The sequence below is a fragment of the Prorops nasuta genome, unplaced genomic scaffold, assembly GCF_024137725.1.
Source record: "Prorops nasuta isolate Cenicafe-Biocafe unplaced genomic scaffold, Cenicafe_Pnas_1.2 PNAS00021, whole genome shotgun sequence".
Taxonomy (NCBI): domain Eukaryota; kingdom Metazoa; phylum Arthropoda; class Insecta; order Hymenoptera; family Bethylidae; genus Prorops; species Prorops nasuta.
Window position 1 is genome coordinate 2,123,446 of NW_027116818.1, and position 27,143 is coordinate 2,150,588.

The window sequence follows — 27,143 nt, forward strand, 5'->3', positions numbered from 1 at the left end:
TCAATGTCTTTTAATAAAGAAGATGCGAAGCCATTATGTAAAAAGACAGTGGGGACGTTAAATAATTTTAATTATGCAAAGAAGGGAAGCAGTTTTGAAAGTGGTCTTAACAATACAGAGGATGAAAAAAAAGTGTTTGACATCGATGTAAGTATGTATTTATATATTACAATGTTAAATTTATTACATATAATTTTAATATATTGGTAGCATCATTTACTGAGTTTAAGAACACGAATCAAGCTCGATCAGAATCTTTTGAATAAAACTATGCAAAGCGTACAGGAAATTGATGTTCTTTCCGAGCAACGACAATTGCTCATTAATAAAAATGAATGTTACGGTACGGTTATTCGATTTATACTGATAAAAAAAACTGACATCTCTATCCTTATAATTTTAATTGTCTGGTAATATTATTCATTATTTCAGACGAAAAGCAATTTTTACAAATAAGACAGGAACAATCCACTGAAGATAATGTAATGATGCCAATAATTAGCATTGATTACCAAGGAATCAGTAAGTGAAAATATAAAAAAATGATTTTGAATTTATAAAATTGAGAGGAAAGTTGGTAGCATGAATCTCTAAATAACATAATCGATACGATATTTTTCTCTTAAATTTATAGCTCAGTTTCAAGAGACACTTGAATCTGCGATAGAGGCGCTGAAAGGTCTGAAAGCAAAGTGCAAGTTACAATAAATTGAATGTTAAAAATTGGGGATTAGAGGAAAAATCTTAATTATACTGTTTACAAGGTGTAATAAATTACGGAGTTCTTTGGTCTTTGCGTTTATTCACTTGATACACAGCACATTTCCCATATACATATATAGATGCGATATACATACATTAGAATGACTTCTACCGATTAATTAATCGATTATGAATAAGCTTAACAAGTTGTAGAATATAAGAACCGTTTACACGTTCGGATTTACATGTTACTTTCTCGGAGCACTGAAACTTTGATTTCATCATGGGACTTTAGATTATTACACGACTTAAATCTATCAACAATTAGATTATTCCTACTTTGCTGAGTCATTTTCACGTATCTGGCCAAATATGGATTGCGGTATAAGATTGCTTGCACACGACAAATTATACAATATATAGTTTCATCGTTGTGACGAGTCAATCGTTTCGTTATTTCTTACTCTAGCGGTTTCTAGTATTTCGTGTGTCATCCTAAGCGATTTTCGGAGTCGACGCATTCTTTCCTCTTTGTCGACCATGCAACGGGGTCCCTCCTGTATCACGTATGACGATAAGTTTTATGTATGTAATGTAATACGTAGGTACGCGCTACCTAAAAAGTTAGGTTATGTAATAGATAATTTCTCATTGATTCTCGCCTTTTTCATCAACTACACAGGCGTAAAGTGTCGGACCCATACACCAGCTGGTTAAATATTTACGATACAATGATACGATGATTTAGGTAGTACTTGTTAAAACGCGACTTTTGATAGCTTCGTATATGCGAGAATAATAATTAGGAAATGCGTGGCGGATGATAAGATATAGGTATACACAAGAACCTCTGCAATAACTGTCCGGTTTCGGTTCTGTTTTCGACCAAACCCCGCAATGCCATTTTTCCCAGATCCTCGATCTCATCGATTCTGTCGAGTCGATCGAATGGCTGGCAAAGCGCAGCTGCCCATACAGCATACTTGACTAAAAGACCTCTAAAAAGATTTCTATAAGTCACTTGGTGCTGTATGAGTGGGACTGGCAGGGATCAATTGAAGAATTACCCAATAGAATAATTAATTATTTCACAGAAGCAACAGTAGCGATAGTTTACGAAGAGCCAGCCATTTACACACGAGAAGAAAAACAATCGACCGATCCACCATCTCGATTGCAGGAGGTTGATACACTTGTTTCTTTCATTGCTTATTGTCTGTTCACAATAGCAGCCATCGACGAGTAACTCGTTGGTTTCTCAAATTTTTCTTAAGCTCAATACGAAATACAGCGGCGGAAGAGCGAGGTCGTAAACGTAATCAACGTCACAACCCTACACTTCTCCCCCTTTCCTTTCTATTAATCGCTATTATTTTCGCTCGTTAATGCTCTCTATGACTGAATCAAAAACATTTTTCACGTAACATCGATTCAGCTGCAATAAGAAAGGGATAATCGTGAGATTTCTATAGATTATTCGCGAAGAAAACAAGAAAAAACAAATTCTATACAGCAGATTTCAATTAAATGATCGATTGTGATTAGTAAAGCTGATTCTACTGATCATTTTGTACAGCCATTCTCGTTTTCTTTCGTTGTATTCCGTTTAGCGCTAATTATAATGATATGTCCCAAAGTCGCCGCGCATAAATCACTCTTGCAACTCTGAATTTTGCTTTATCACTTTTTGATTGCATCGGCAATTCGATTCGAATAATAAGCTTCGGCAACGATGCCGATCGGAACACAGCAGTTACATATTTAGCGTGTATGAGTACATAATTTTATATAGTGTATAATTCCCATTTCAGAGCGGTTTGTTTGTTTACATAGATTCGTGACTCTTCAACAGAGCACTACGAGAATTAAGAACGCTAATAAACTCTTTTCACTGGAAATCAACAGGCTAAATGTACCATGCGACAAAACAATATAGTATACTCCCTCGTAATGCATATAAATTTAAAACGCGTAACTTTAAACTTTTATTACAACCGTAAACCGTGACTCGCTTTATCCGAGTGCTGCTTTTTAACGGTGCGGTGGTGCTTAAAAATCTCATGTACTTTGTTCGAAAACCCGTACTACGTATAAGTTAGGTTTCGCCAACGAAGCAGCCTCAGCAGCAGACTCAATATTTTCTTTATAAATAATCCGTGCAGTGCACTGTTGCCACTCCCCTTCCTTCCCAACTCTATAGTATATTTACAGAAACGGATTATCAATGAAATAGTATATTGCACGGTACAGCAAGAATGAATACTTTATGCTTACAACGCCATAATAATAAATATGCTATAAGTGCATCCCTGAATACTTCGACTCCGAAAATCGTCGACCATCAATTTTAGCGCTCGATTCTCACGCATACACACAGATTGTTTAATTAATGCCAGGGGCGTTCACGAAAGGAATCGCGAATTGAATTGACTCGCTTTTCGTTACCGGGAGTAGGCGCGGGGCACCTGTTGGATTTTTCGAATTCACGATTGAAAACTGTAGGCAAAACTCTGTTTACAACGAGTCCACGCGTGTCACGGATCAACAAACTTGTACCATGATTCGTCTGAGGACTGGTCGACGCCATTCGATAATTCTATTTATTTCTCTACCAAGTTGCTTCATTTTCTAAAAAATTTCCTCAAAATACTGTTAAAACAATGGAAAAGCGACGGAATTTCTAAAGTAGTCGAGCTCGATAAATAAGTGGACTCGATGGACCTTTAGATTTTTTTCTATTTTTTTTCTTTTTTTTTTTGCAAAATTTAGGCATACCAACGTTTGCTACGATTTTTAATTTTTAATACTACGAATTTATATTAAGAACTGCGAGTGGGTGTGTAAAGAGGAAAGCCTCAGGCGGTAGGGAAAAGCAAGGAAACAAAGAGTGAAACGACGACCGCTGCTTTTCACATTGCACACCACTGCAAGATTATTAGCTTAGAGTTTTATAGGTAATCGGTACGTACAGTAGCTTAGGATCTCAACACACGTATACGCCATTTACAGAATGTTCAATATGGCGTTACGTAATTTCGACGGACTAATAAATACATGACAGTTAATTAACGATAGTTAAATCTTTTAAACACGATAACTTTTCACTACACGAATATTATACGCATATATCGATGTATATAGTGACCATATAGTTATATTTTATAGCAATGATAACGATTCAAAGAATTCCTTACATAGCTTTTTCTCTACTATCTCTACAAGACTAATCTAATTAATTTTTTTTTTCAAAGGTCCACCTAGCCAAAAGTTCAAAAATAAATTTTTCATCCCAACTAGAGTTTCCTTCCGTGAATACACATATTAGTTTCTCGTAACATTCGCGACTTCCATGAACACCCCGAGCATTCTACCTCACGTATAGCTTAGTAAACAAAACATAAAGTGCAGTTGCGAAGAGTTTAACGAGCTTCTTCGAGAAATCTTTCAATTTTTAATGAATCTTAACAAAAAAAAAAAACTTAGAATTTTTGAAAAATTTCGAAATTGGTCGAAAATTTCTTCGCAACACCGCCACATATTTACATATCAGCGTTGCTAAAAATTAAACAAAAAATAATTTAGAAAAAATTGTAAACGAGCGCCGTACTCGGGCTTTTATTATCATTTTTATAATTCTCATTGATTTATCAAGGATACTTTATTATGAATAATCCGAAGAGGTGGAGAACGCTTCATCGTGCCTGACCGCAAACCGCACGGTTTCCCTGCAGCCATTCAAGGAATCCAAGCCAGGTGGTTCTCCAAAATTCCAAGTAATTTCGACGCAAAAATTTGGAGCCCGACGTGACGGCGAGAGAAGAAAAAAAGAAATGGAAAATATGGTCTCGGTTTATCATCGTCAATATTAGCGTTTACAACTGTTATGATTTAACATGTATACATATAGTATACTATATCTACCTATTTATTTGTTAATTAATAATATCAGCTGTGCTACAGGTTTCAAACACGTTAACGATAATAATAATCTTTGCAACTCGCTAAAATTCCTTAATGCACTCGCTTATTTTTACGGGGTCCTTTACAACAATGATTAATCTCTTACGCACACTTTGATACTTTCTTCAGCATTGCACAATATTTAAGATTCATTCTCGCATCGAATATCCACGCGGTATTCCTCCTCGAGATGTTCGTTCACCACAATTTTCTCTCTTTTTCTACTTATTCTCCATTCTTGGCTCTCCTAAGCACACACACACACATACATACATACAGATGCACGCACGCCTATCACGAAAATAGCAAACCTTCCTTAATTTCTGTACACTCACCGGTGTTAGTCATACAAGGAGTGCAGGTTGTTCGCTAATTTCAATACAGCTGAATGACAGTACTAAGAAAATTATTTGCAGATATATACTTTTTTTAATTTTGGAGACTTCCCTTTAAATTCTGAGGATTTTCCTTAATTTCTGTACACTCATCAGTGTTAGTTATACAAGGAGTGCTGGTTGTTCTCTAACTTCAAGACAGCTGAATGACAATACTAAGAAAATTATTTGCAATCACTCCTTTTTATTCTGAAGACTTTCCTTTAAATTCAGGGGATTTTCTCCGATAGCACAAATATTCCCAGGACATTCTTAAAACGTTTGGAGGATATCTATGCGTCCAGTATAAGACATGCCGAGAATGTCCTCGAACATCGCTTGCTAACAGGGTTCCTTAATATCTGTACACTCACCGGTGTTATCCACATGCAAGGAGTGCAATTTGCTCGCTAATTTCAATACAGCCGAATGACACTACTAAGAAAATTTTTCGCAGTCACTCCTTTATATTCTGGGGACCAACTCTTTAATATCTGTACACTCACCGGTGTTATCCACGTACAAGGAGTGCAAATTGCTTGCTAATTTCAATACAGCCGAATGACACTACTAAGAAAATTATTCGCAGTTACTCCTTTTTATTTTTGGGACTGACCTTCAAAGCTGTACTATACTATTTATACTTATTGTCGATTTGAATCATCAGAAGTTTTTTCTTTCAGCTTCCCCCGTCCCGATTCAATCATAAAAATTTTCGTGAAGCACGTTACTCTTCAGGGACCATATCTGAATCTCCTTAAATATTATCCACGTTAAGTATGATGTTCACCAATAAATATATACTATATATATATATATTAGAATATGTATAGATTTTGTTCATGTTAATATTATCATCAATCGACTAGGTTCAAAGAAAGAGAAACGTTTCAAGGTCGTTGTCAAGATAATAATTTAACGAAAGAAATTTTATTATTGGATGCTTCGTGATGGGACTCTCTACTGTTCATCTTCTTCGTTTTGGTACGTCACGTACCGAACTGATGATTTTTCACCCGTTACCAGTGACTGGAGCAAATGGTAAAATAACGTTAAGAAGATGTCCACATTGACAGTGTAAATTGAAAAATATGGGAGGGCGGATTTACCTTTTTCTCTTCTTTCGTTGGAGGAGCCCTGAGGAAGTACATAAGGGGGGCGTAGAGGAAGTTTAGAATGGCTATTCCAAATAGCATCCATTCGAAGCCAATACTGTTCACCAACGTCCCACTCAGAGCTGGTCCTAAAAAAAATCATTGAAAATTCGTTGAGTTGCTTGAAAAAAGTTGTTTTCAATCCAGTTATGATTAAATGTAGATGTATAAAAATGTCCTCGCACCGATTGCAAAACCAAGACAAAATGCAACATCTCCTATGGCATAGACGCTGCCATAAACAGCGCTGTGCCTGATGTCGACCAGGTAACCTAATTCAGGCATCATGGAACTGTCGACCATGCCAATGGCAAAACCCAAACCAGCGTTTGGCACTATCAAATGATTGATGCTCTTAGCCATTGGTATCTGTGAATATATATATGGAAATATATGGAGTTTTCGTGTCTTCAAACCGAAACAATACAGTCTATATTCATGAAAATATATTAAGATATATACTTACGCAAATTAAACAGAGGCCAATAACGACGAGCCCAATTAAGGAGGCCAGCCATCTGAAAGAAGATTATTAAAATGCTCCATGTAACATATTCTCACAAACATTGTATATTGATAATTTGCAATAAAATCTTTAGACAACCTTCCCATTTTGTGTCCAAGAGGACCGAAGACATTTGTACCGATTAAATAACTAATGCTAGCAGGTAAGAACGTGGCACCCTGTTTCCATCTACTCGCGCCCATCGTGTCCATCATCCAGATCGGTAGACTTGGTTCCAACATGGCGATTCCCATATTGGCGAACGTGATAGCGCCTGAAATTTAATTCTTTTCTCGAGTCTTTTCGTCGGATTAGAAGACAATTAGGGAGCTGTCAAGTGTTTTTTTACCAGCAGCTAAAATAATGTACGGATCAGAGACAAGGGCTTTCAGAGACGGTGGATCTGCTTCCGTGTAGACAACGGAGGGTTGAAGCATCAGAAGTTGCAGTACTGTGTAAGTTTTATATCGATTTGAGATAAGAGGGGAATAATTATATAGACATAATATCGAATAGAAGAATTTTCTTAAAGATTATAGTTCCTTACGTCCGTCCCCAAGGGCCAGAGCGGAGAGAACCAGAAACGGGGCTGATTTCCCAACAAACTCATACATGACACCTCCGAAGGGTGGTCCAATGAGGACTCCGAGTGCGAGGCCACCCAATGCTATTCCCATGGCATTGCCACGTTCTTTGTCATCCTGATAACGTTCAGCTAACATGCCCATACCTGTAAAGAGATGAAGATTTAATCGTACCTTTGATCCTACGTCTATAAGTGTCCATATCTCTTTGATGAAGAGGAGGTGGAGACGTAGTTAATACAGGTAATTGATTCAGTACACTCGTGCAGCTCCTTTTTGCGAGACAAAGACGGAACTCTCTTGGAATTCTTCGAGAATTCCAAGACATTTTCCGAGGCATTTAAAAGTTTAGAAAGAAACCCATTGTTGTCTCAGAAAACGGAACTTGGAACGCGGAGAGGCTTTAAATTTACCAGAAACGCTGGAACAGGAAGAGCCGATGCCTTGCAGTGCTCGTGCCAAAAATAGAATTCCGTAGCTCCGTCCAAAAGCAAATATCAAGGTCGAAATGAACATTATGATGAACCCGGTGAACATGGGGATGCTGTATCCAATTCTGGATAAGATCAAAGCTTTAATTATACACGCATCGAGTGGCTTCTGTAATTCATAAGCTTCCTTACTTGTGCGTGAGGGGTCCAACTATAGGATTGGCCAGTAACTGAACAAAAGCTTTCGAGGCAAACATCATTCCAACCGCCACAGTTTCCTCCAGCAATTCCTTGTGCCTTTGTTCCTTTTCCCTTTCTTCCGAGGCTGTTAAGTTCACCGTTGTGCTTTCTAAAACCGTTCGTTATTGAAAAGTAAAAGCTTTTAAAACGAACGTGTCTCTCCGCTGTCCATAACTCGCTGATTGTTTTTTTACTCGCGATTAAGGTACCTGCAGCTAATATCGCTATTCTTTTGTTCAAGAAAGGAAATATCAGCGCAGCTTTTATTCGCATTCAGACATTTATATATATATTTTTTTTATCATTCAATGATCAAAGTATTAATAGTGTAATTACATTATATTACCGTACCTGTGATCTCGAAAGGTGTGATGGTAGCGTGAAGGAACTCCAAATTAGAATTGCCGGAGGCATTTGTCGTTAAGGGACTTTTTGATGTCAACAGTAGGCTTGACATCGTACTCACCCCTCTGTGGGCTGCCCCTTCCAGATGTTCGCTCAGGGTGGCATTTGGATGTTTAATGTCGTAGAGAAATTCCGGTATTATTGGAACTGCAAATATGTCAGGTAAAAAGACTCCATTATATTTTACTGTACAGTGTACAGGGTGTACGATTCGAGGGTGCCAAGTTATGTTATTGCTGCGCAAATGACAGTGCAGGGAAATCGAGAGGGATGAGAGCAACAGGTGGATCTGAATAAATTAAGACGAGGGGAAAAATTGAAGGCTGTAATTCTCAAAGAAATTGATCGAATGTTAATGAGAGAAAAAAGAAGTGAAAGCTCGAGGGATTTTTTATGGAAATTTAATGAATATCTCGACAGATTGAAAGTGTATCTTGGAATTTGCTGGATAAACGGAGCTTTCGTGCAAGTTATATCTATATGTATGTGTGTGCGTGCGTGGGTGGGTGTCGTGTCACGATCGAGCGAGTTCCACATAGCGCCGAGCGGCTCCATAAATGCATGACCACTTATCCGAATTGGCAAGCGTGACACAGGGTCACCATACGTTTCAGCGCACTCTCGCGATATCGTTCTATCGTTCAGAAACGAATGCCACTCTTGAATTAAAGATCCAGCCAAGAGCGAATAATATATATGTATAGAACGAGCCAGCGGTAAACTTAAAAGCTGGAAAAATCGAGTGACCGACCACCTCTTTTCTCAGTCCGATAAATTCTACCCGGCTATAAGATTTATCGACAGCACTCTTAAAATTATTTTCCGCTCCTTACGCTCCTCTCTCCAATTCAACCGATCCCCACGCGAGAAAATGAAATTCTACCTCCTGTGTGTGCTACGAAATTTGTTTCTTCCTCTTGACACACGAAGATCCAAATTATTTTAAGCAAATTAAATTTAATTTCAATGAATTTAACTTGATTTGGTTTTAATAATATTTTTTGAATCACAGTAAAATATTTCTTAAAAATTCCAAAATAAAATAATTGTTCTTTTGTGCTATTTTTTTCCAATTGAAGCTTTTGTGTTTACTTTTTATAATAAAGCAATAAATTCTGTAATATTGGTGCTGGGAATGAGGGGTCCTTGGCTCTTTAGAGCGAATTTGCATGATGGTAGTCTTTCAGTTTTAGGGAGAATCCGGGAATGCCCGTGGGATATTGTTTCCGTCCCGAGAAATATCCCCCTAATCTTGTCGAATCTGCCCGACAGTCTTGTAGTTCCGAGCTTTCAGCGAGGATTTCGATTCGTCGCTACACGATCGGGCTCGGGGTACGTATTACCCGTTGACTTATGTCCCTCTAATATGATTGCCAATTTTCTCCTTTTCCTCGCGAGGATTTGCCTTAGCGAGAGGGGCGTGACTCTCGCTGCTATTAATTTCTTATAGCAGATCAGGGGACAGAAATTTCATCGATTCCGCACGAGTCCGGAAGAAAAAAATCAGTTGCCTCGCGATGATTACATTTTCTTTCATTTTTTTTATTATTATTATTTACTATCCCTGCGGGGTCCCTCATATAATTAGCATCTAATTTTATTATTGGTAGATCGTATAGCTTTGAATCTTATTAATGGTAAATTAAATTTTATTATCTATCGTCGTGGCTGTACTATTTCTCATCATTTTGTCTTGGAAATAATTAATACAACATTTTTTAATAGTTTTTTATTGCAAGTTTCAGTATCTAAAATCTGCTTTCTGATTGGCCATAGATAATCGCGCAATTTATTTAAAATACTATAAAATATGTATCTATTTCCTTTGGTTTATCATCTGCGGATGATACGCTGAATATTGATCAAAGAAATGCAAAAGTTGGTCAGAAATCCATTTCCTGATAGCATATACAGTATGAAAGTTCATTAAAAAAAGGAGAAAGAAATTGAAAACAAAAAAATAAGGAAGAGAAGTTTAAGCGCTTTGCGTTACTACCTGATCTTTTCAACGGCAATAAATGAATGCTCTTTGAGCGTTCGACATTTCCTCGAAACGACTAATTGCTCCCCTTGGCTTTTTTCGCAGTTTTCGCGTTCCCCTTAAAGATAGTACTTCGAGACAGGACAAAGATCCACTCTCGTTAAAACTTTCCAAAGCTTGGAACATTATTAGCACACTCCCCCAGAACGAAAGACAATCGGTAGTAAGTTTTGCTTTCTGTGGTCTGGTTAGGATAATCTTGCGAGGAAGATCTTTCATTTTCAAGCGAATAAATTTTCATAATATATATATATATATATATGCTCAGTGTTGAAAAAATACGTAATATTCAGAAAAATATTTATTTAGAAAAGTGTTATTATTATTAAAATTCATTCTACGAACATTTATATGGGGCTAACAAATAATAAATGTATATCGTTTAATTCTTTCACTGATTAATCAATTTAATACTGTATATGCAATATATAAATAAACATTTATAGACACTATTTATTTGATTAATTTTTTCAATGAAAATTTAAACATATTTACATAAATAATTGATCGATCGATCATCTCAATTAATTCTTTAATATCGATCAACCAATTAGTTTATCTCCCATGCAATAATCCATATGTTAGATTATTTGTTACTCACCTACAGTGGTCAACAGCATGTTATCCAGTAGCAAAGCGATGGCGACAATCACGAGGACGAGTCTTCGTGATTCTCGACATCGCTGAAGCCAGCTGCCCCAGTTCACGCCACCCATTCTCCAGGCTTAACCTCGTCCCTATATTCTGAGAACAAATAAAATGCAAAATTCAAAAATTCGTCATATATATATTTATTATATTTAATAATATAAAAAAAGCTATACAATTTTCCCTCGACTTTAATAAAAATCTCATTCTGAGAACCTGGAGTACAATGAGAGCAATTCCAGGGCGCAGGCGAGTATACTATACATAAATATGCCATATATATATATATATATAAAATATTCCTCGGTTGTATTCCTAATTTCAGCTGTCAGAAGTGAGAAAACGCGCGAGATCTCTATTTCACGCAAGATCTCTGCAAGGTAGGAGGGGGACAGCGAAAGCGAAGAAAAGCAGAAAAGAGATTGGAGATCGAAATCTCGATGGCTCCGTTGCGCTGCCACTGAAGGGAAACGTCTTCTTCATCAAAGTGGAGCCTGATTGGCTGCATTCTATTGACAATGCTTTGCTTTGCCCCATTTACTCCCTCGCCAGCTTTAAATGCGATTTTAATTAAATTTTTGTTAGCTCCGCAGCTTGAATTTCCAAAGGCGACTAATGGCGAAGGGAGGGGGGGGGGGGGGTGGACTGCAAATAAGCAACGTCAATATCATCGAAAATCTCACGAAGAGTTGTCTCGATCGGAGCAGCTATCCTCTGTCTATATATATATATATATATAAATCTTCACGACGTCGTCACGTGGAAAATTCCCCTTTTCTGCTGAATGATGAGCTTAGAGATTTTTTTTAGCAAAAGCCAATGGTGGCGAATTACGATCCACTCGAGGCTGCAATTTCGTGGGCGACTTGAGTGTTTCCTGCACTCTCACTGAGAGGCCTGATTTCTTCCCTTGATTTCACGATTGGTCCTATATATATGTGTGTAGAATATGGCTTTGTTCGGGTAAAAATGAAAATTACCAATTCTATATATATATATAGTGTGGCAAATAGAAAAGATGTAGTACTCTTTATAGGTAAGCATGGTGAATCGTGTTAAATTGTGGAAGCTCCGATATCGGATGGCCTGATTTTCATTCGTTTAGCGAAACACAATTAGTCGTATTAACTGCGGGCTTTTAGCGTCACCCTTATACTACTTGGCCATACTGCACTCAACTCGACTCAACTCGACACTCAGCCACTGCTTTCTCTTTTATTTGTAATAACTCGATTACCTTACGCTTTTAGAGCTTATAATTTTCCTACGTCTAGCTATTTCGAATTCTCTGCACTGAATTATTATTATTATTATTAAGGAGAAAGGAGGTCTTTTTCCGGTGCAAAAATTAATCTTTCCTTATTATCAAGAGGAATTTAAACGAAATCTCTAGGGACTGGTAAACGCACTCGATTGATTCGCAAGGCATTTTCAAGAAATAGTCCTGGTACTTGGGATAGATTATAAAAAATGTTCCGCAGTGGCGTCTGAGTATTTCTGACGAGTCGAAGATTGATAGGATGGGGGATGAAGGAAAGGGGGGTAAGTAATCAGCATTTCCCTCAAGATCCCCTTAGGGTTTGCGCATTATTCTCGAAAAATGCACTTTCCTCTTTTCATCTTCCTTTCTTTCGTTTATCTCTTCGGTAATTATACCCAAGCACCATTTCCACTTAAGGAAGAATTACCAAAGAGTTGACAATCTTATTGCAATGTAAATTTAGAAGCTCGTGCGTAACTATGTGTGTGTGTGTGTGTGTGACTCTGATAGTCGTTGGAAAATGAAATAAATAAATGGTGCATTTTTTATGAAAAAAATTGATCATTGCTTTTATGACAGAAATGATTATTGGTTGATCAATCGAGATGAAAATAGATCGATTCCTCAATGATTGCTAAAGTGGGTTGATAATTTGAATGCAAGTCCACGAGACTGTGCATATGTGTGTGTTCATAATCGTCGTTAAAAATGAAAAAAATAAACAGTCCATTTTTTACGAAAAAAAAAAAAAATGAATCATGGTCTTTACGACAGAAATCATTGTTGGTTAATCAATCCAGTTTACAGTATATTGATTTTTCAATGGGAGTATCCCGTACAGCAGAGTTTTCGAGGACATGCATGGCAGAATTTGAGGGTTGACGGTTGAGAGGGCACCGACGTTTGTAGAGGTCGTTGAAAAGGATTTCTGACAGGGTGGCTGCCATGCGATTGACAGTGTTGATGAAGTGGCCGACCATTCCGCCAACTCATCTGACCTCGTTATCTCGATGCCTGCAGTTACGCAACAGCGCTCCTGCGCGCACTCCACGCAACCTCCACGATTACCTCAGATTCACAGTGAAGCACGAAAAACCCTCGGTCCACCATAATAGAAAAATCCTGTTCCCTGTCAACCGCTAGGATTTACCGTAAAAACGTGACTTTCTTGCATTTCTACGTCACACGCGAGCACACGTACACATTGTACATATATATATATATACATGGTGGAAGCTGAGCTGTGTCTTTTTTATCATCAAAATCCTGCATCCCCTCTTGACAATTTTCATCAGTCGCTCGTACGCGTGTGAAGCTTGGTAATATTGCTGGAGAACTCGTATAATGTTTTCTCAGAGTTACAATCTTCAAATTATTGGCTTTTGGTTTAAGGAGCAATTAGCCACGACTTGGCAGTTGCTGTATAATCAAATTTCTCGAGTTTGTGATACCGAAGATTGTCAATTAGAATATTCCGGATTTTTCTGAGTTGTTCGTCAGTTTGATTCTTCATTAATTTTTAAGTTTATGTCGATATATGCTAAATTTGTGAATTGTACATGTAAGATGTGAGAAAGTGGAAAATTGGTGTTTTTATAATTTCAATATATAAATTAATCGAGACTTTCTGAATAAAGAGTGGATTAATTCTTGAAATACAATTTCTGGATTTTTTAATATTGTTGGTACTTTTTTGATATTTGATAATCCGATTTGAGATAATTGTATGTATAAATTGCAGTCGTATATATTAAAAACTTCCTTGAGACGAGATAAGAAAAAATATTAATAATAATAATAAGATTTCGAGGCGGTGGATGAAAATTTATATTGCTAACAGGTGTATCAATTTATTACACGTATAACATAAATTATTTATGATTCAATATGATTATTAATTAATTCGTAAGCTTATGTCGTTGTACGTTCAAGAACACGCAAAAAAACACGTACTAAAAGATAATATTGTTCCTAATTTCAACAATTATCCCTGAATTTCATATCCAACCCTCTCCCTATAACTAAAACAATAATAAAAAGAAAATTAAGAAAAAAAAACTAAAGAGCCTGCAGTTTTCTAGGCGTTGGTCGAAAATTGATACTGTTTACATGATCGGTGAATCGATCGTGCGAGTAATCGACCCCTTATCACTCGCACCCTACGTGCTCGTAAAATAGTTCCACGCAATTTGTCTGGAAACTTAAGATAAGTGATTTCTGCCTCGACCACGTTTAGGATGGAATCAGGGCTGTCGCGAGAGGAATATTATCAATTGCAGGAATTTACAAGAACAAAGGATGAAGTATATATATACAATCGCGATTGTATACGTATATACTACACTATACATATGAGTAAAAAGGGTTGCCGGAGGCTACTTTGTTGCACGATATTGCACGATAAACGAATTACTCATCCTGGGAATGACGTTAGCCAAGGTATTCACGAACCTATCGGTACTCTCTCCAGTCTGCAAAAATCCTCTCAGCTGCAGGAGCAGCAGCACTCGACAATTTAGACAAGCTTTGAAAGAATATTATTCACTATCCGATGCCTTTAATACGCGGCGTGTCAATATTTTTCTATCGATTCCAAATATTTTCACAAGACTGCGAGGACCGAGCTCTCGTGTCTATCGATAGGTGTACACTAAGCTGTTGTGGAAGAGACTCGATAAATCCTCCAGCTGTTTATCACCGGTCAATCAACGCTCTAAAAGTGGGGGATATAAGTCTTTCTAATGTATATATATATGTATACTGTCTTCATTTACATCGTCGTATTTTTCGCCAATTTTCTCACAACTGTTGACCAATATTATCAGAGCAGTGTCCTATTTGTATGTATATATAGGTAATAGTGGTATAAAACTCGAATGTCTGAGCGATACATCGTTCGATGCAGGGAAATGAAAATGTAAATGGGAAAGGAAGGGACAGAGGGAAATAAAATTACATCTTCGATCACGGATAAAGTAATTTATGAGTCGGTCGGAGATCGTTTCGTTTCTCGCTTCTGGGCTATCGTTAAAGAGTTTTGATTGGTGCGATATCAGCCCAATTGGGGGTAATTTTAATTTTAGAGAAATCTGGATATAAGCTGCGATCTGAGAGTTCTCTATACTTCTGGATACTGTATATATATATATATATATATATAAGTAGATTAGAAAATAGAGGAAAAGTATAGGCGTGTCTCAGTTACCGTTCTTGACGATCCGGTAATCGCGTTATAGCGGCTAATTAGAACGCTGCTCGTAGCATGTAGCGCAGGGTAGTCGCAGCAGGCAGGCCAGGGCAAAGTACCGGGGCCAGCAGGGTTATGCAGATTGCTTTATAACCTTGTTACCGATCACTCTATTAGCTTTACGATGTTGCCAGTGTAAAGTGGCCTCTGTAAAGTGGCAGCTTGTGTTGTGCCTCGACACTTCCTCTGGCAAATCGATCTTCGACTGTCTCGATTTATCCTTATTTCGTGTGTACGTGTGTATAAATGTGTTACAATACTCGAGTTGATGAAAGGATAAAAATATATATAGTTATGAATGGTATAAGATAACAATGAGAACAAAGTGGAGGATTGTTAATTTCTGATCAAATTTCATGGATGAGAAGGTTGGTTGGTGGCAGCTCGTGTCGTGCTTCGACACTTTGGCAAATCGATCTTCGACTGTCTCAATTTATTATTATTTCGTGTCTGTACTCGAGTTGGTAAAAGGATAAAAAAATATGAATATCTCTAATATGAATAGTACAAGATAATAGCGAGAGGAAAGTGGAGGATTGTTAATTTCCGATTAAATTGCACGGATGAGAAGGTTGGTTGTAAAAGCGATTCGTGGCGGAGAGCCCGCAGCATCCGAAGGGAGAAATTTCCAGGAGACAAAGAAGGTCAGGGGTCAGGAGTGAGGATCGCGGGGCTGAATGTTGGCTGCTGCTGCTGACACGTGGGGAAATGAAGACGTGTTCTCGAATCGCTATCGGAGAAGACGTACGCGTTGACGCGACGAGGTATATCCGGTCAGAGCGGAAACTCCCTGCAGCGTCGGGACGAAGCCCGGTTACTCGTGAGTAATTGGTCACCACTTCCGGTTCGAGAGCCAAGCAAACCAGTACATATATCTATAGATATAGACTCGACAACCGACGACAATTGAAATCACAATGCGTATTGCGTGAACCAGATTGAAATGAGATTTATTAAAAAATACAAATATATATATATATAGTACACTGAAAAATACTTCATTAAATTCATTAAAACATTTACACACGAACAAATAATTACATAAATATAAATTTCAACGAACAGATTGAATTAATGAGAAAAATACACGAATAGAATAAAGTTTGTTAATAAATTGAACAAAATTTTGTTAACGATAATTAAATATTTCATTGATTTAAATGCTGTTTTTTCTTAGTACATTCTATATATACATACATATGAGAAAGAATTGAAATTGAAAAGAAAATAATTTGGAAAGTCTCGTGAGGAATCTACTCACAGGTGTCGGCAAGGTGTGCAGTGCCAGGGCTGCTAATCGGCAAGTCGTAGGCCCGGGTGGCGAGGGCGAGGAGTGTTGGTCCCCGGAGTAGACGCCGTGGCCGATTGAGGGCGAAGGGGCTGATAAGGGTGCATCTCACCCCGGGTAATCGGCTCGGGGCCGTCGTGGCTCTCTGCCCACGGCCTTCTGCGTCTCCGAAGCTTCTTCGCCACGGTGCGGCAGCGGCATGCGGCCTCTGCGGCCTCCTCGTCCCGATCCTCCAGGATCCGCGCGCACGCTCCTGTCCATCCCCTCTTCATCTCGCACGCTCTATCGCCAACCCCAACTCCTTCCCCCACCCCTTCCCCTTCAACTTAACCCTCGATTCCGCTTTTGGATCACGATTACTCGCGCTATTAACAAGAACGCAGTATTCGATAGAGCAGGTTATGTAAGGTTTTTTTTAATGGTGGTGTGAAAAGGATATATTTTGGGTTATTTTATTACCCCTCCCCCTTCCTTTAATCGTTGATTTTGCTTTGAATCGCAATCACATGTAAAATTAAGGAGAATATCCAATTCAGTAGTATAACCTTATAAATAGCCCGTCCTATTTATTTCTTTTAATATGAAATTCTATTTAACGTCTTCCTACCGTCACTAGAACTGAAACGCTTTTAATATAAATATATATTTATAAATATAGTACAGCTAGAGCATAAGAGAAGAGGGTGAGGCATTAGCACAGATGTCACGAAACGTCATTAAGATTCAGACATTTGCACGTCCTATAGGAATGAAAATGCCGGGCGCAGTGAGAATGCGTTGCGGGAGCAGAAGGAACGCAAGGACCTCGAGGAATTCTCGATATGAGCTCCTATCGGCCTGCATCTGGCTTTATTAAATCGTCTTTTATCGCTCAGCCCTTGGAAATGGGAGCGCCAAGCCGCGCCACCCTCCTCCTCCTCCTCGTATAATCAACGTCCCATTCGATTTTCGCGAGATCGTACGCGATCGATCCTCCAACGCATCTCCTGCGATTCAAAACTTTGTCCATTTATATTTATATGTATAGTCTCACTTCTTTCCTCGCGGTTCACACATTTTACGGTTTAACAAAAAAACTTGACAACCCAAAATCTGTCATAGTGCAACTGGTGCAGGGTGCTGCAACTCGCAAGATCCAGTTTATTGCCACCTGTAGAGCCAAACGAGAAAGCAATATATGTAGAAATTCCAGTGAGGAAGAGAAGTCACTTGTTGATTTTAGGAAACTTCTGGGAAAACACGCGAGGTGCAACTTGTTGCTAATCGGTGCTATATACCGACTCGCGTTATACTGGGTATTCTGTTCTTATTTCTAATAAAACGTTGAATCGTTCTCCTTTGGCAGGAAATTTATGGAAATTCTCAGATCGATAGATATTCAAGGTTATATATATATATATACAGTAAACTAGACGAGTCCTTCACTCGTTAACCTTCGCGTCCTTTTATGAATATAGATAAACCACTCCGTTACTTCTCTTCTAATGAATGAAACGTACAATTCTATGAATAATACAATTTGCTCATTAATCCTGTACCTAGAACTAGGAAATAAAATAAAATAACAAACATTCATTTTAACCACATCAGATTTATCGATGAGGTATATAATATTTTTTATTGGTTGCCAAACGTTTGTTTAAAATCACATTGTGATAGGGTATTTCTTGCGGTAGGTTTATGGTGAAGAGATGTTGGTGCGAAGAGTTTATGTAGACCTAGGCCCCATGGGAATTAGTGTTCGTCTATGGGGTTTATTGACTTGAAAATCTTGACTTGATTAATCTAGAAGTATTTTTCTCTTTTTTTGTATTTTCTTTTCTCTCTCCTTTCTCTCATCTTCATTGCATAAAAAATTTACAGTTCCTCCAAAAGAGGTTGACAGTGTTTGTGCACGATGGATTGCAGCTTTTAATCCGAATGTCATTTCATAGATCGAACGGCTCTAATGAGGGCATCTGGTCTAAAATAAGGAATTCCAAATATTAATAATTTTCCAGCCTTCGTGTGTTTAATTTTATCAAAACTAAAAAGCTTTTTTGAATATTCCAAGGAGTCTCGAGCAAGGAGATCTTCGAGTTAATGTTTTTATAATAGTACAAGCAAATAGTGTATTGTGATCGAATCAAGGAGCTATGAAAGACTCGTTACAGCCTGAGGGACGTACATAGGGAAGACGAACCGAACGGGTAATTGAATGACGCGAAACTTGGCAGTAGAATGAATAGAATTCAATGAGGGAGAACGCTTGGTACCTGCGATATAGAGCCAAATTGCGTTCGAGCTTCTGATTTTCCTTTTCCATTTCCATTTCTCCCTGTAGCCGACAAGATCTTCGCTGGAAATACGTTTGAATCTGCAGCGAATACGACGCAACATCATCTTCGAGGCGAACTGAAGTAGCCAAATCTCGCAGACGTTCTGTAATTTCAATACCAGTTTTTCACCACGGAATATCTTTCGGAAAAAATGTTTATCGATGATTAAACTCACTCTGGATTAAAAGCTGCAAACCAACGCTCAACACGGTACAACTTCTCGATCAGAGAAGCGGAGGCATCGGAGAGAAATGAAGAAATCGGATGTTTTTGGTTTACTTGTTTTTTGTCGGTTTAAACGAGGTTGTCATGGAGATTAAAGTTACATCGCACATGCGGAAAACAATGCAGTGTAGAGTTTATTCGAGTATTGTATCGATCGATTCTATCGAAATGGGAAAATGGCAGTGCAAATGGAATCGAGCTGAACAACTCTGCACGATTTGGTTTTGTGCATGCAAGAGTGATGAATTTCATTAGAAATGATAATGAATACTATATATATATATATATTGTACAGGAGTAGCGCGGCGAGACGTTTTATTTTATCGTGCATCAGAGAGGGTTGAAAATCGTGATGGAATTTCTTGATTGTAGGGCGTTGAAGGAGCCACTGGGCTGTCAGTTCTCGACTGTCCGTGGCAGATACCATTCTCAGGCAAGCACGGAGCATGCAAAATTCATTGGTGGAGCCGTCGCCAGCGCCGATCGATTCTCTGCCAATTCCGCTAATTTTTCCACAACTCGATCGCTTTTTGCCTCTATTGCGTCGTGGGAGTGGGACGAGCAAGGATCGAGCTTCTTCCGGGAAGATAAAATTGCAGCGCAGGCACCAGCACCCTCGAGGAGATTAGAAACGGCCAATGGGATGAAGAGACAGGTTCGCGGGTAGATGGCGCGAGATTACAGGAGAATTCACTTATCCAGTAATTGCCACGACGAAGAGCCTCTTATCCGTTAAGTGCGGCAACAAGTAGCCGTCCAACTCGAGATTTTTACCAAGATCTCAGTCAGCGACCACCCTGACTCTCCTTTGCCTGAAGCTGTACAGGATCTTGGCTTAAACACTCTGGAGGATGTAGTTGAAGGCGAATGTGTATAATCTTGTAATTATGGGAAATGTGATATTTTTGCTTAGAGTCTTTATTAAAACTATTATTATTTACATTTTAAAAAATCTGTTGAAAAATTTTGGTATCTTTTATAATTCGATGAAAGTGTACACATAAATGTCTTCTTGTTTATAAGTATCAAGAAAAATCTGGAAGAACCTTGCCTGAAATGGTGAAATTTCTAAAATCAAATTTCAAGGTCTTTGCAGAAATACACGAAAATGGTTCCATAAACGTTTTTCGGTGACACTGGAATAAACCTAGAATTTATATGATTGTTGACCACTCGAGGAACAGAAGCCTTAACCTTACCAACACAACGACAAGAAGCTATGATACATATATAACGCTGTATATCCGCACTATCAGCATTATCCACTTTTTTTCCTATACCTCATACATATATATACTTACAATCACACATACTCGATGTGTCCTTACACCGATATGCATGGGTATCCCTATATTTCTATGATAAATGGGTCATCATCATTACGGACAATGAGGCTGATCAATCACCGACCCGATAGCTCATAGCCCCTCCACCCTCTGCTCTTCATCTTTATTTATAATCTTCTTACAGTTATCACTTTAGCAGAAGAATTGGATGGAATCTGGAATGTAGGATCGGACTGGGGCTGCTGGCCTGGGGTAACTTTCGCAGGGGCTGATGATTCAGGCTCTCATGAAAAGCAATGAGCATCGCTTTCCTCTTTTATGGACTGTGCTTTCTATTTGCTCTCGACGAAAAACCAGTAGCTATATATTTTATCGCGTTAAACATTTATATGCGTGCGATTTAGATTCGCTCGTAGGAGAAAAAGAACTATATCGTGCTATCTTTTGACTCTTCAACCTTTTCAAGAAGTTTATACGAAGACGCTGGGGATCCGAAGGAAGAGACGTGATCGTCGATAGCTAGGCTAATATTCTTTCGTTGTGCTAACGAGTGAAGCAAGCAAGTTTCTTCGGAACGTGGCTTCTTTATTTTCAGCCAATAAACGCCAGATCTTTCAATACCATCGTCATCCTTATTCATCGTAAGAATGCTTTGAGTCTGGCTGGGATTTTATTTTGCGAAATTCGATTAATTAGAAATAGGAGAATTTTTTTTTAATATTTTCACGTCATGTAACTTTGGACAATCATCGTCATCCTTATTCTTCGTAAGAATGCTTTGCGTCTGGTTGGGATTTTATTTTGCGAAATTCGATTAATTAGAAATGAGAGCATTTTATTAAAACGTTCACGCGCGAGAGCTTTGGGCAATTGACAAAAGGGACACAATTCCAGAAATAAGCGGAATAAAGGAAATGATCGATGCCTCGTGGATTAAGCCAAGAGCTACACCAAAAGCCTCTTTTCTCTCCGACACATTTTCCACGGACCAATTTATTTATAGCGTAACTTAAAAGCCATCCGGCTGTGTGTACATATATATATATATATATACTTCTCTTTTTAAATCCTAAACTCAGGTATATAGAAAAAATTGTTAATCTTTCGAAGAAAACGACAAATCAAGCAGAAGCAATTTTTATTCGTACTTTAAACAAAGTCTCATCGTTGAATGCTACTGATCATGGCGAAAAAGGATGCTGCAGTTGAGAGCATCTAAAGAAAACGAGTTAAAATTATATATTATATAAATATGCTTATATATGTGTGTGCAAAAATTAGAAATCGTGAATTTTATTAATTTTTCACCGAGGCAAAAGTTTCCAAGGACAAGTAGACAAATTTTCCTGCTGACAAGCGGATTGGTTTGTGAGATCTCATGAGAACGATGTAGTGATATTTCTTAAAAATTGAGGATTGCTCGAACCATGGTAGATCGTACACGGCCCTTGCCACGGCAAGACTCTGAAAATTTATTAAAGAGATTTGCTTAAGCATTCATTAATTACGTAATTTATTAAAACCTCTCACTTGAGTATGGAGAATGTCAGGTGGCCAATTGCACAGCAAAAGTTGCATTATTGGTATCGTTGTTTGAGCTGCGAATTCGTATTTATCCGGATCGTTCTACCCATCATGGACGATATATGTAAATAACACACTTTTTAATATAGTTTATATCAAATATATTATCCAATTGTATAAACAAATATGCAATACCCCAACTAATTTAAATCCCATGAGAGACAGGTTGTACGTACTCGTACTCAGCACTGTGAGAAAAAATACATTTGCTAGTTCCTCGATATCTCGACAAAATCTACGATCAATTTATCATTATTATTAAATAATATTGTTAGAAATGCATAAATTAATTATTAATATTGAAATAATCTAGAACATACTGAAAAATTTCTTGATGATAAAGAATGCACTGTTTAAGCTCGAGGATAATTTGCGTAGGTGGTTTTGAATTGCAAGAAATTAATTCATCATTATCATTGGTGATGACTTTTGTACCTTGTCTACCAACGTGGAAAATGTTGGAGATTCTGCTCTGTAAAATTTTTAAATATCCACTAGCTGTGAGAATCAAGTAAGGACCAAGTAAATCGAGACCAATGATGGTTATGCCAGCATTCGTGATGAAGATTACTTGAAAGATGTAGAGCAATTCGAAGTAAGGAGTCTTATCATCGGTGGTTATCAGAGATTCGTATGCCAAAATTCTGACATAAGTCTCGTTTTCCATCGAAGCTTTACTCAGAGTAATATTTGTATACAAATTTGCAGTGAAATGAGACATCACTGTTAAAATCACACTGTAGATATACCAATTGGTCAATTTATTTGTAATGTTGGTATATTTCTCAATCAATTCTTTTTCCAGAGAATTAGCATCCTTCCACATCTTCTCGCAGAACTCCATCATTCGTTGAAAACGATCTCTGTAAGCCAGTATCATGCTCAAACGAATTAGACTGCAAAGACCTGGCAGGCTCATTACGATACATGCCACTATTTTTTCAGAGTTGCCAACATTTTTTATCAGTTCTACAACGTAAGTCGTAGTAAAAATTGTCGTGCAGAAGTAGGCGAAGGTGGCGAGAAGATTTTCCCAAAAAACTGCATTTTCCAATTTAAATTTCACAATTCCTGTTAATCTCAGGATAAAGGTTAACGTGCTCGACACATTCGCGAACGATGCATGATGGTGACCTTCTGGCATTTTAATATTTTTTTTTATATAGATTTATAATTATTTTATTTTAGATTTAAAGAACTTGAATTGTGATATTTATATATATTAATGGGATTTAGTTGTTTTTTATGTTTAATACGACGCGTTCTACAATCTGGACGAGGGTAAATTGTTCGATTTATACTGTAGTGTGAGAGAATTCAGGAAAATTGACAGGACCACCAGTGGCAAGTATAATCGTGGTTATGCACCTGCGCGAAAAACTTGGAACCTTCGTGCAATCCCTTCCTACGACAATATGCGAGTCGTGTGGATGGCAATAGCAGTGATTATTTGATGTAAAAAAAAATGAAGTTTGCTCGCGAGGAAAGTTTTACTTGAACGTAGGACAGATGGGCATGCAAACATTGATCGGACCTGCTACTGATGAATAATCGAGAGAATTCCAAAAGTGAGCACATCGCTTATAGCTATAATAGAGAAGGGAGAAAATAAAGCAAAATCAAGCAAATTGCAGAAAGTATGAATCTTTATCGAAAACGAACCAATTCTTCGTGCAAGGATTCTCGGTACGTTCTTTGACACATTAAAAGTGCAGTGCAGCTTAAGATAGAATATTTTGAATACAGGGAAAATAATTTAATATTTTTGAATTGTTATTAAACAATATGGAAAATTATATTATATCAGAAAGATTAAAATGAAAATAAAGCAATTTACAGAAAAGTATACACCTCTCTGGAAAACAAATTCGTTCTTCATCTAAGAGTCTCATAGTTTTTCTTAATTCCTTCAAATTTCCAGGCTGTTTGAATTCAAATTGTTCTGAATGCAGTGATAATAATTATATATTTTTGAGCTGTTATCAGCGAAAGGGGAGGTTAATATGTATCAGAGAAGGTAAGATAATAGTTAAGATGATCGAATATATAGATAATAGAGGGAGGGGTCTAGAACACACTCCATTGGTTCGCCAGAGGCAGCCGCTGTGAAATGCGCGACCAAGGCTGGAAAACTGATGTCAATGCGCAAGTAAAATATCGATGAGGAGGGTGGAGGGTAAAGGGTTCCCTTTTCAATATGGAGGACACTGTAAAATTGAACATTTTGCATAATCTTAAAAATACACAAATCAAATGGTACAGTAATATAAATTCCATCCTATGTTGATTCCATACTGTTATATAAATTATATTCAGATTTCAGCCTAAAAATTGATATATTTTTACACAAATATCTCATGGATGTTGTTTCATATAATTAAAGAAAAATGTTCAAAGACACGAGATTGTATAATTTTTAGCAAGACTACTTATCATTTGTATTTAATAAAAAAAATAATAAAATAGAATAATTTTAACCGAAAACTCATTAATTTCCTCTGATGGTTTCTGTGAGAAGTTTAATTACTATAATAATTCTTCTCGTTAAGAAATCAGAATTATTAGTTCATATAATCTATACCTGATCCTAATAATTTTATATGCAACTCGAATCATTATCCCTGATGCAACCTTGAATAAAGTATGCTCTAATTTACCATTAAATACATTAAATAGAAAATTAAACTCTGATATATTGATTTAAAATAATAATTTATAATAATTCTGATTGCATTCGTCACATAGCTGTACAAGGCTATTAAACTGAACTAAAAGTAATAATAATCAATAATAAACTATCAACACTGAAGCTATCATTTAGCGATCAAATGACAATTTTGTTAGTATCCAAAACTATATATAAACAATTTAACAGAACTTTTAATGTTAAAGAAAAAAAATACAGAAATATATATACATTAATATAATTTATCACAAAATTATTTTAATTCTATTTTTCTTCCTCCAGTTCCCCAAAAGTTCTTTAGTCGCAAAGCTCGTAAATTTTAAAAAAATCGTTAGCAACAAATGACTAATTATAAAAATAATCTATCCTATGGTACAATTTAAACGATACATAACAACGATCGGTATAGTAGTGCTCGAAGGGTAGCATCCATAGAATCGAAGAATCATCCGAGGGATGGCAGCAGGTTGGATAGGAGTTGGAGAACGGAGGGTGGAGTCGGTATAGGGTAAAACGAGGTTGCAGCTGGTGGAAATAGTCGCGCCCGATTCACGGTGCTCTATCGTGGCACGATGAGTGTCATGGCTAAATCTTCCCCTTCGGCCATGCCGGGCAGGACATGATCGTGCAGAAAAACAACCGCATCCTACAGGAAGCGGAGGATTCTCCACCAATCGACTCACTAGCCACTTCCGGTAAGCTAAAAATTTCTATCGGTCATACAATTGGTTTTCGTATACAATAGATAGATAAGCATGCCACTCCATTCCGATCGATATTAACCCTTCGTCGTGCTTTCCTATGTTTTCGCATATACGATCACACTCGACTACTCCCAACCCTTGTACACCCCAATTCAAAAGGGACATGATCGAATTATCGATATACCACGATTCTACTGTACTGCCATGTGCTCCAAATTTGCTTTCATATACAATTTCACTCAATCTGACAGGTTCACGTGGAAATGTTTACTCATCGATTTTTCCATCCCCCTTCTCTTCAATATATAGTATATATGTACACTTAACTGTATAAAACTGGCAAATAATTATTTTAAAATTATTAGTCTTTGTTAAAAGTTCTCGTCCTTGAAACTTTATCCTTAAATTTCTGTTATACCTTTTATCATCCCCTTGCAAATTCTTCGTATAGAAATTCCTTCATGTTTTTCTGGAAAAAACTGTGATATTACTCGAGTAATTGGGTCACGTTGTTGCAACGATTATAAGACGAAATGGGTTTTAATCGCGTTTTATCTTATTTATATAGATTTTAGGGAGTAGATTGAGATATATATACAACAAATATTGTATTTTTCAATTTAAAGGATATTAATAAAAATTAGTGAAAATAATAATTATGATTCGATCCTGAAAGAATGATCGCTTGGCAATGATAATTCGTGAAACGTGGAAATTCGGGTCACCGCGCGGTGCTCGGGTTATTGCGGCGTGTACGAGTGCGGGCGTGACGTGAAACCGGAATTCTGGACCGTGTGCCAAGTAGAGCCACGTTTTTTTTTCGCGCGGGGATATAAGCTTGCTTTTTATCGACGTTTCATGGTTCAGTGTTTCAGCAATATGCCGATTCACCGTACAGGATAAAGAGGGTCGAGGCTGACTGGTGCGTACATTTATTTTACAGCCTAGCTAGTGATAAGCTGTATATTGAGAGGAAAAATTCATTTGTTTCAAAATAGTGCTATTTTAAGAAATTAAAAAATCGACTATTATCAGGAAAACTATATATTTTGCATCTCACTGACACGTACAGCTTACTTTTACTACTTATTTGCACGATACTCTATAAAATCTCCTGAACCTAAATAAAGTACCATACTCGACTTATTTCACGGTATAACAGTTAATTAAACCTGTGTAATTAGTTTTAATAAATATCTCAGTGCATTGAAACAGAAATATTGATCAAAATCGAATGTCACGTTTATTTAATTAAATTCCATTAAATTCGAGTAAATATTTCATGAATACAATGCCCGACAAATATCTATTTGAAATAAATAATTGTCTTCTTCAGTGCACCACAATAAATTGCATTAAATGTGGTATATGTCATTCTGATAAAAATCGGTGTCAGCATCGATTTTAAAAGTCTACTAACACGCTGTAATAATACACGACGAAGATAATAATATTGCTAAAAGATTGCAAGCCTAGCTCTTCTTTAAACAGATTTAAAAA

General features: G+C 37.3%; 4 protein-coding genes and 1 long non-coding RNA gene across 7 annotated transcripts in view; 2 read left to right on the plus strand and 3 right to left on the minus strand.

Moving 5' to 3' along the window:
• Nucleotides 1-3: 3 nt before the first annotated feature.
• LOC136780882 (uncharacterized) lies at nucleotides 4-776 on the plus strand. Its single transcript, XM_066739461.1, has 4 exons — nucleotides 4-147; nucleotides 211-343; nucleotides 433-522; nucleotides 635-776. The coding sequence occupies exons 1-4, from the start codon at nucleotides 4-6 to the stop codon at nucleotides 706-708; spliced, it is 441 nt and encodes a 146-aa protein (XP_066595558.1). The 3' UTR covers nucleotides 709-776.
• Nucleotides 777-782: 6 nt separating this feature from the next.
• Nucleotides 783-17,017, minus strand: Vmat (Vesicular monoamine transporter). 2 transcript variants are annotated; one of them, XM_066739462.1, is made up of 12 exons: nucleotides 16,814-17,017; nucleotides 10,998-11,140; nucleotides 8,302-8,502; nucleotides 7,903-8,059; nucleotides 7,693-7,835; nucleotides 7,243-7,425; nucleotides 7,045-7,146; nucleotides 6,795-6,969; nucleotides 6,657-6,708; nucleotides 6,376-6,559; nucleotides 6,146-6,279; nucleotides 783-6,065 (listed from the first exon to the last, which is right to left on the minus strand). In XM_066739462.1, exons 2-12 carry the CDS (start codon nucleotides 11,110-11,112, stop codon nucleotides 5,997-5,999), a joined length of 1,515 nt encoding a protein of 504 aa, XP_066595559.1. In that variant the 5' UTR covers nucleotides 11,113-11,140; nucleotides 16,814-17,017; the 3' UTR covers nucleotides 783-5,996. The 2 variants fall into 2 exon arrangements, with proteins under 2 accessions (XP_066595559.1, XP_066595560.1); XM_066739463.1 differs by lacking the exon at nucleotides 16,814-17,017 and adding an exon at nucleotides 14,757-14,922.
• Nucleotides 17,018-18,512: 1,495 nt separating this feature from the next.
• On the minus strand, nucleotides 18,513-19,432 carry LOC136781076 (uncharacterized). The gene is made up of 3 exons (XR_010823868.1): nucleotides 19,334-19,432; nucleotides 19,096-19,261; nucleotides 18,513-18,803 (listed from the first exon to the last, which is right to left on the minus strand). It is a non-coding gene; the product is annotated as an uncharacterized lncRNA (long non-coding RNA).
• Nucleotides 19,433-21,830: 2,398 nt separating this feature from the next.
• Nucleotides 21,831-23,397, minus strand: LOC136780948 (odorant receptor 49b-like). The gene is made up of 5 exons (XM_066739568.1): nucleotides 22,574-23,397; nucleotides 22,389-22,488; nucleotides 22,200-22,295; nucleotides 21,978-22,133; nucleotides 21,831-21,884 (listed from the first exon to the last, which is right to left on the minus strand). The coding sequence occupies exons 1-5, from the start codon at nucleotides 23,395-23,397 to the stop codon at nucleotides 21,831-21,833; spliced, it is 1,230 nt and encodes a 409-aa protein (XP_066595665.1).
• Nucleotides 23,398-25,483: 2,086 nt separating this feature from the next.
• The window catches only part of Mgat2 (alpha-1,6-mannosyl-glycoprotein 2-beta-N-acetylglucosaminyltransferase), a 29,461-nt gene continuing 27,801 nt past the window's right edge, over nucleotides 25,484-27,143 (plus strand). For both annotated transcript variants that reach the window (XM_066739502.1, XM_066739503.1), the window contains exon 1: nucleotides 25,484-25,634. The gene's annotated coding sequence lies outside the window, so the exon portion shown is untranslated. The remainder of the gene's footprint in view (nucleotides 25,635-27,143) is intronic.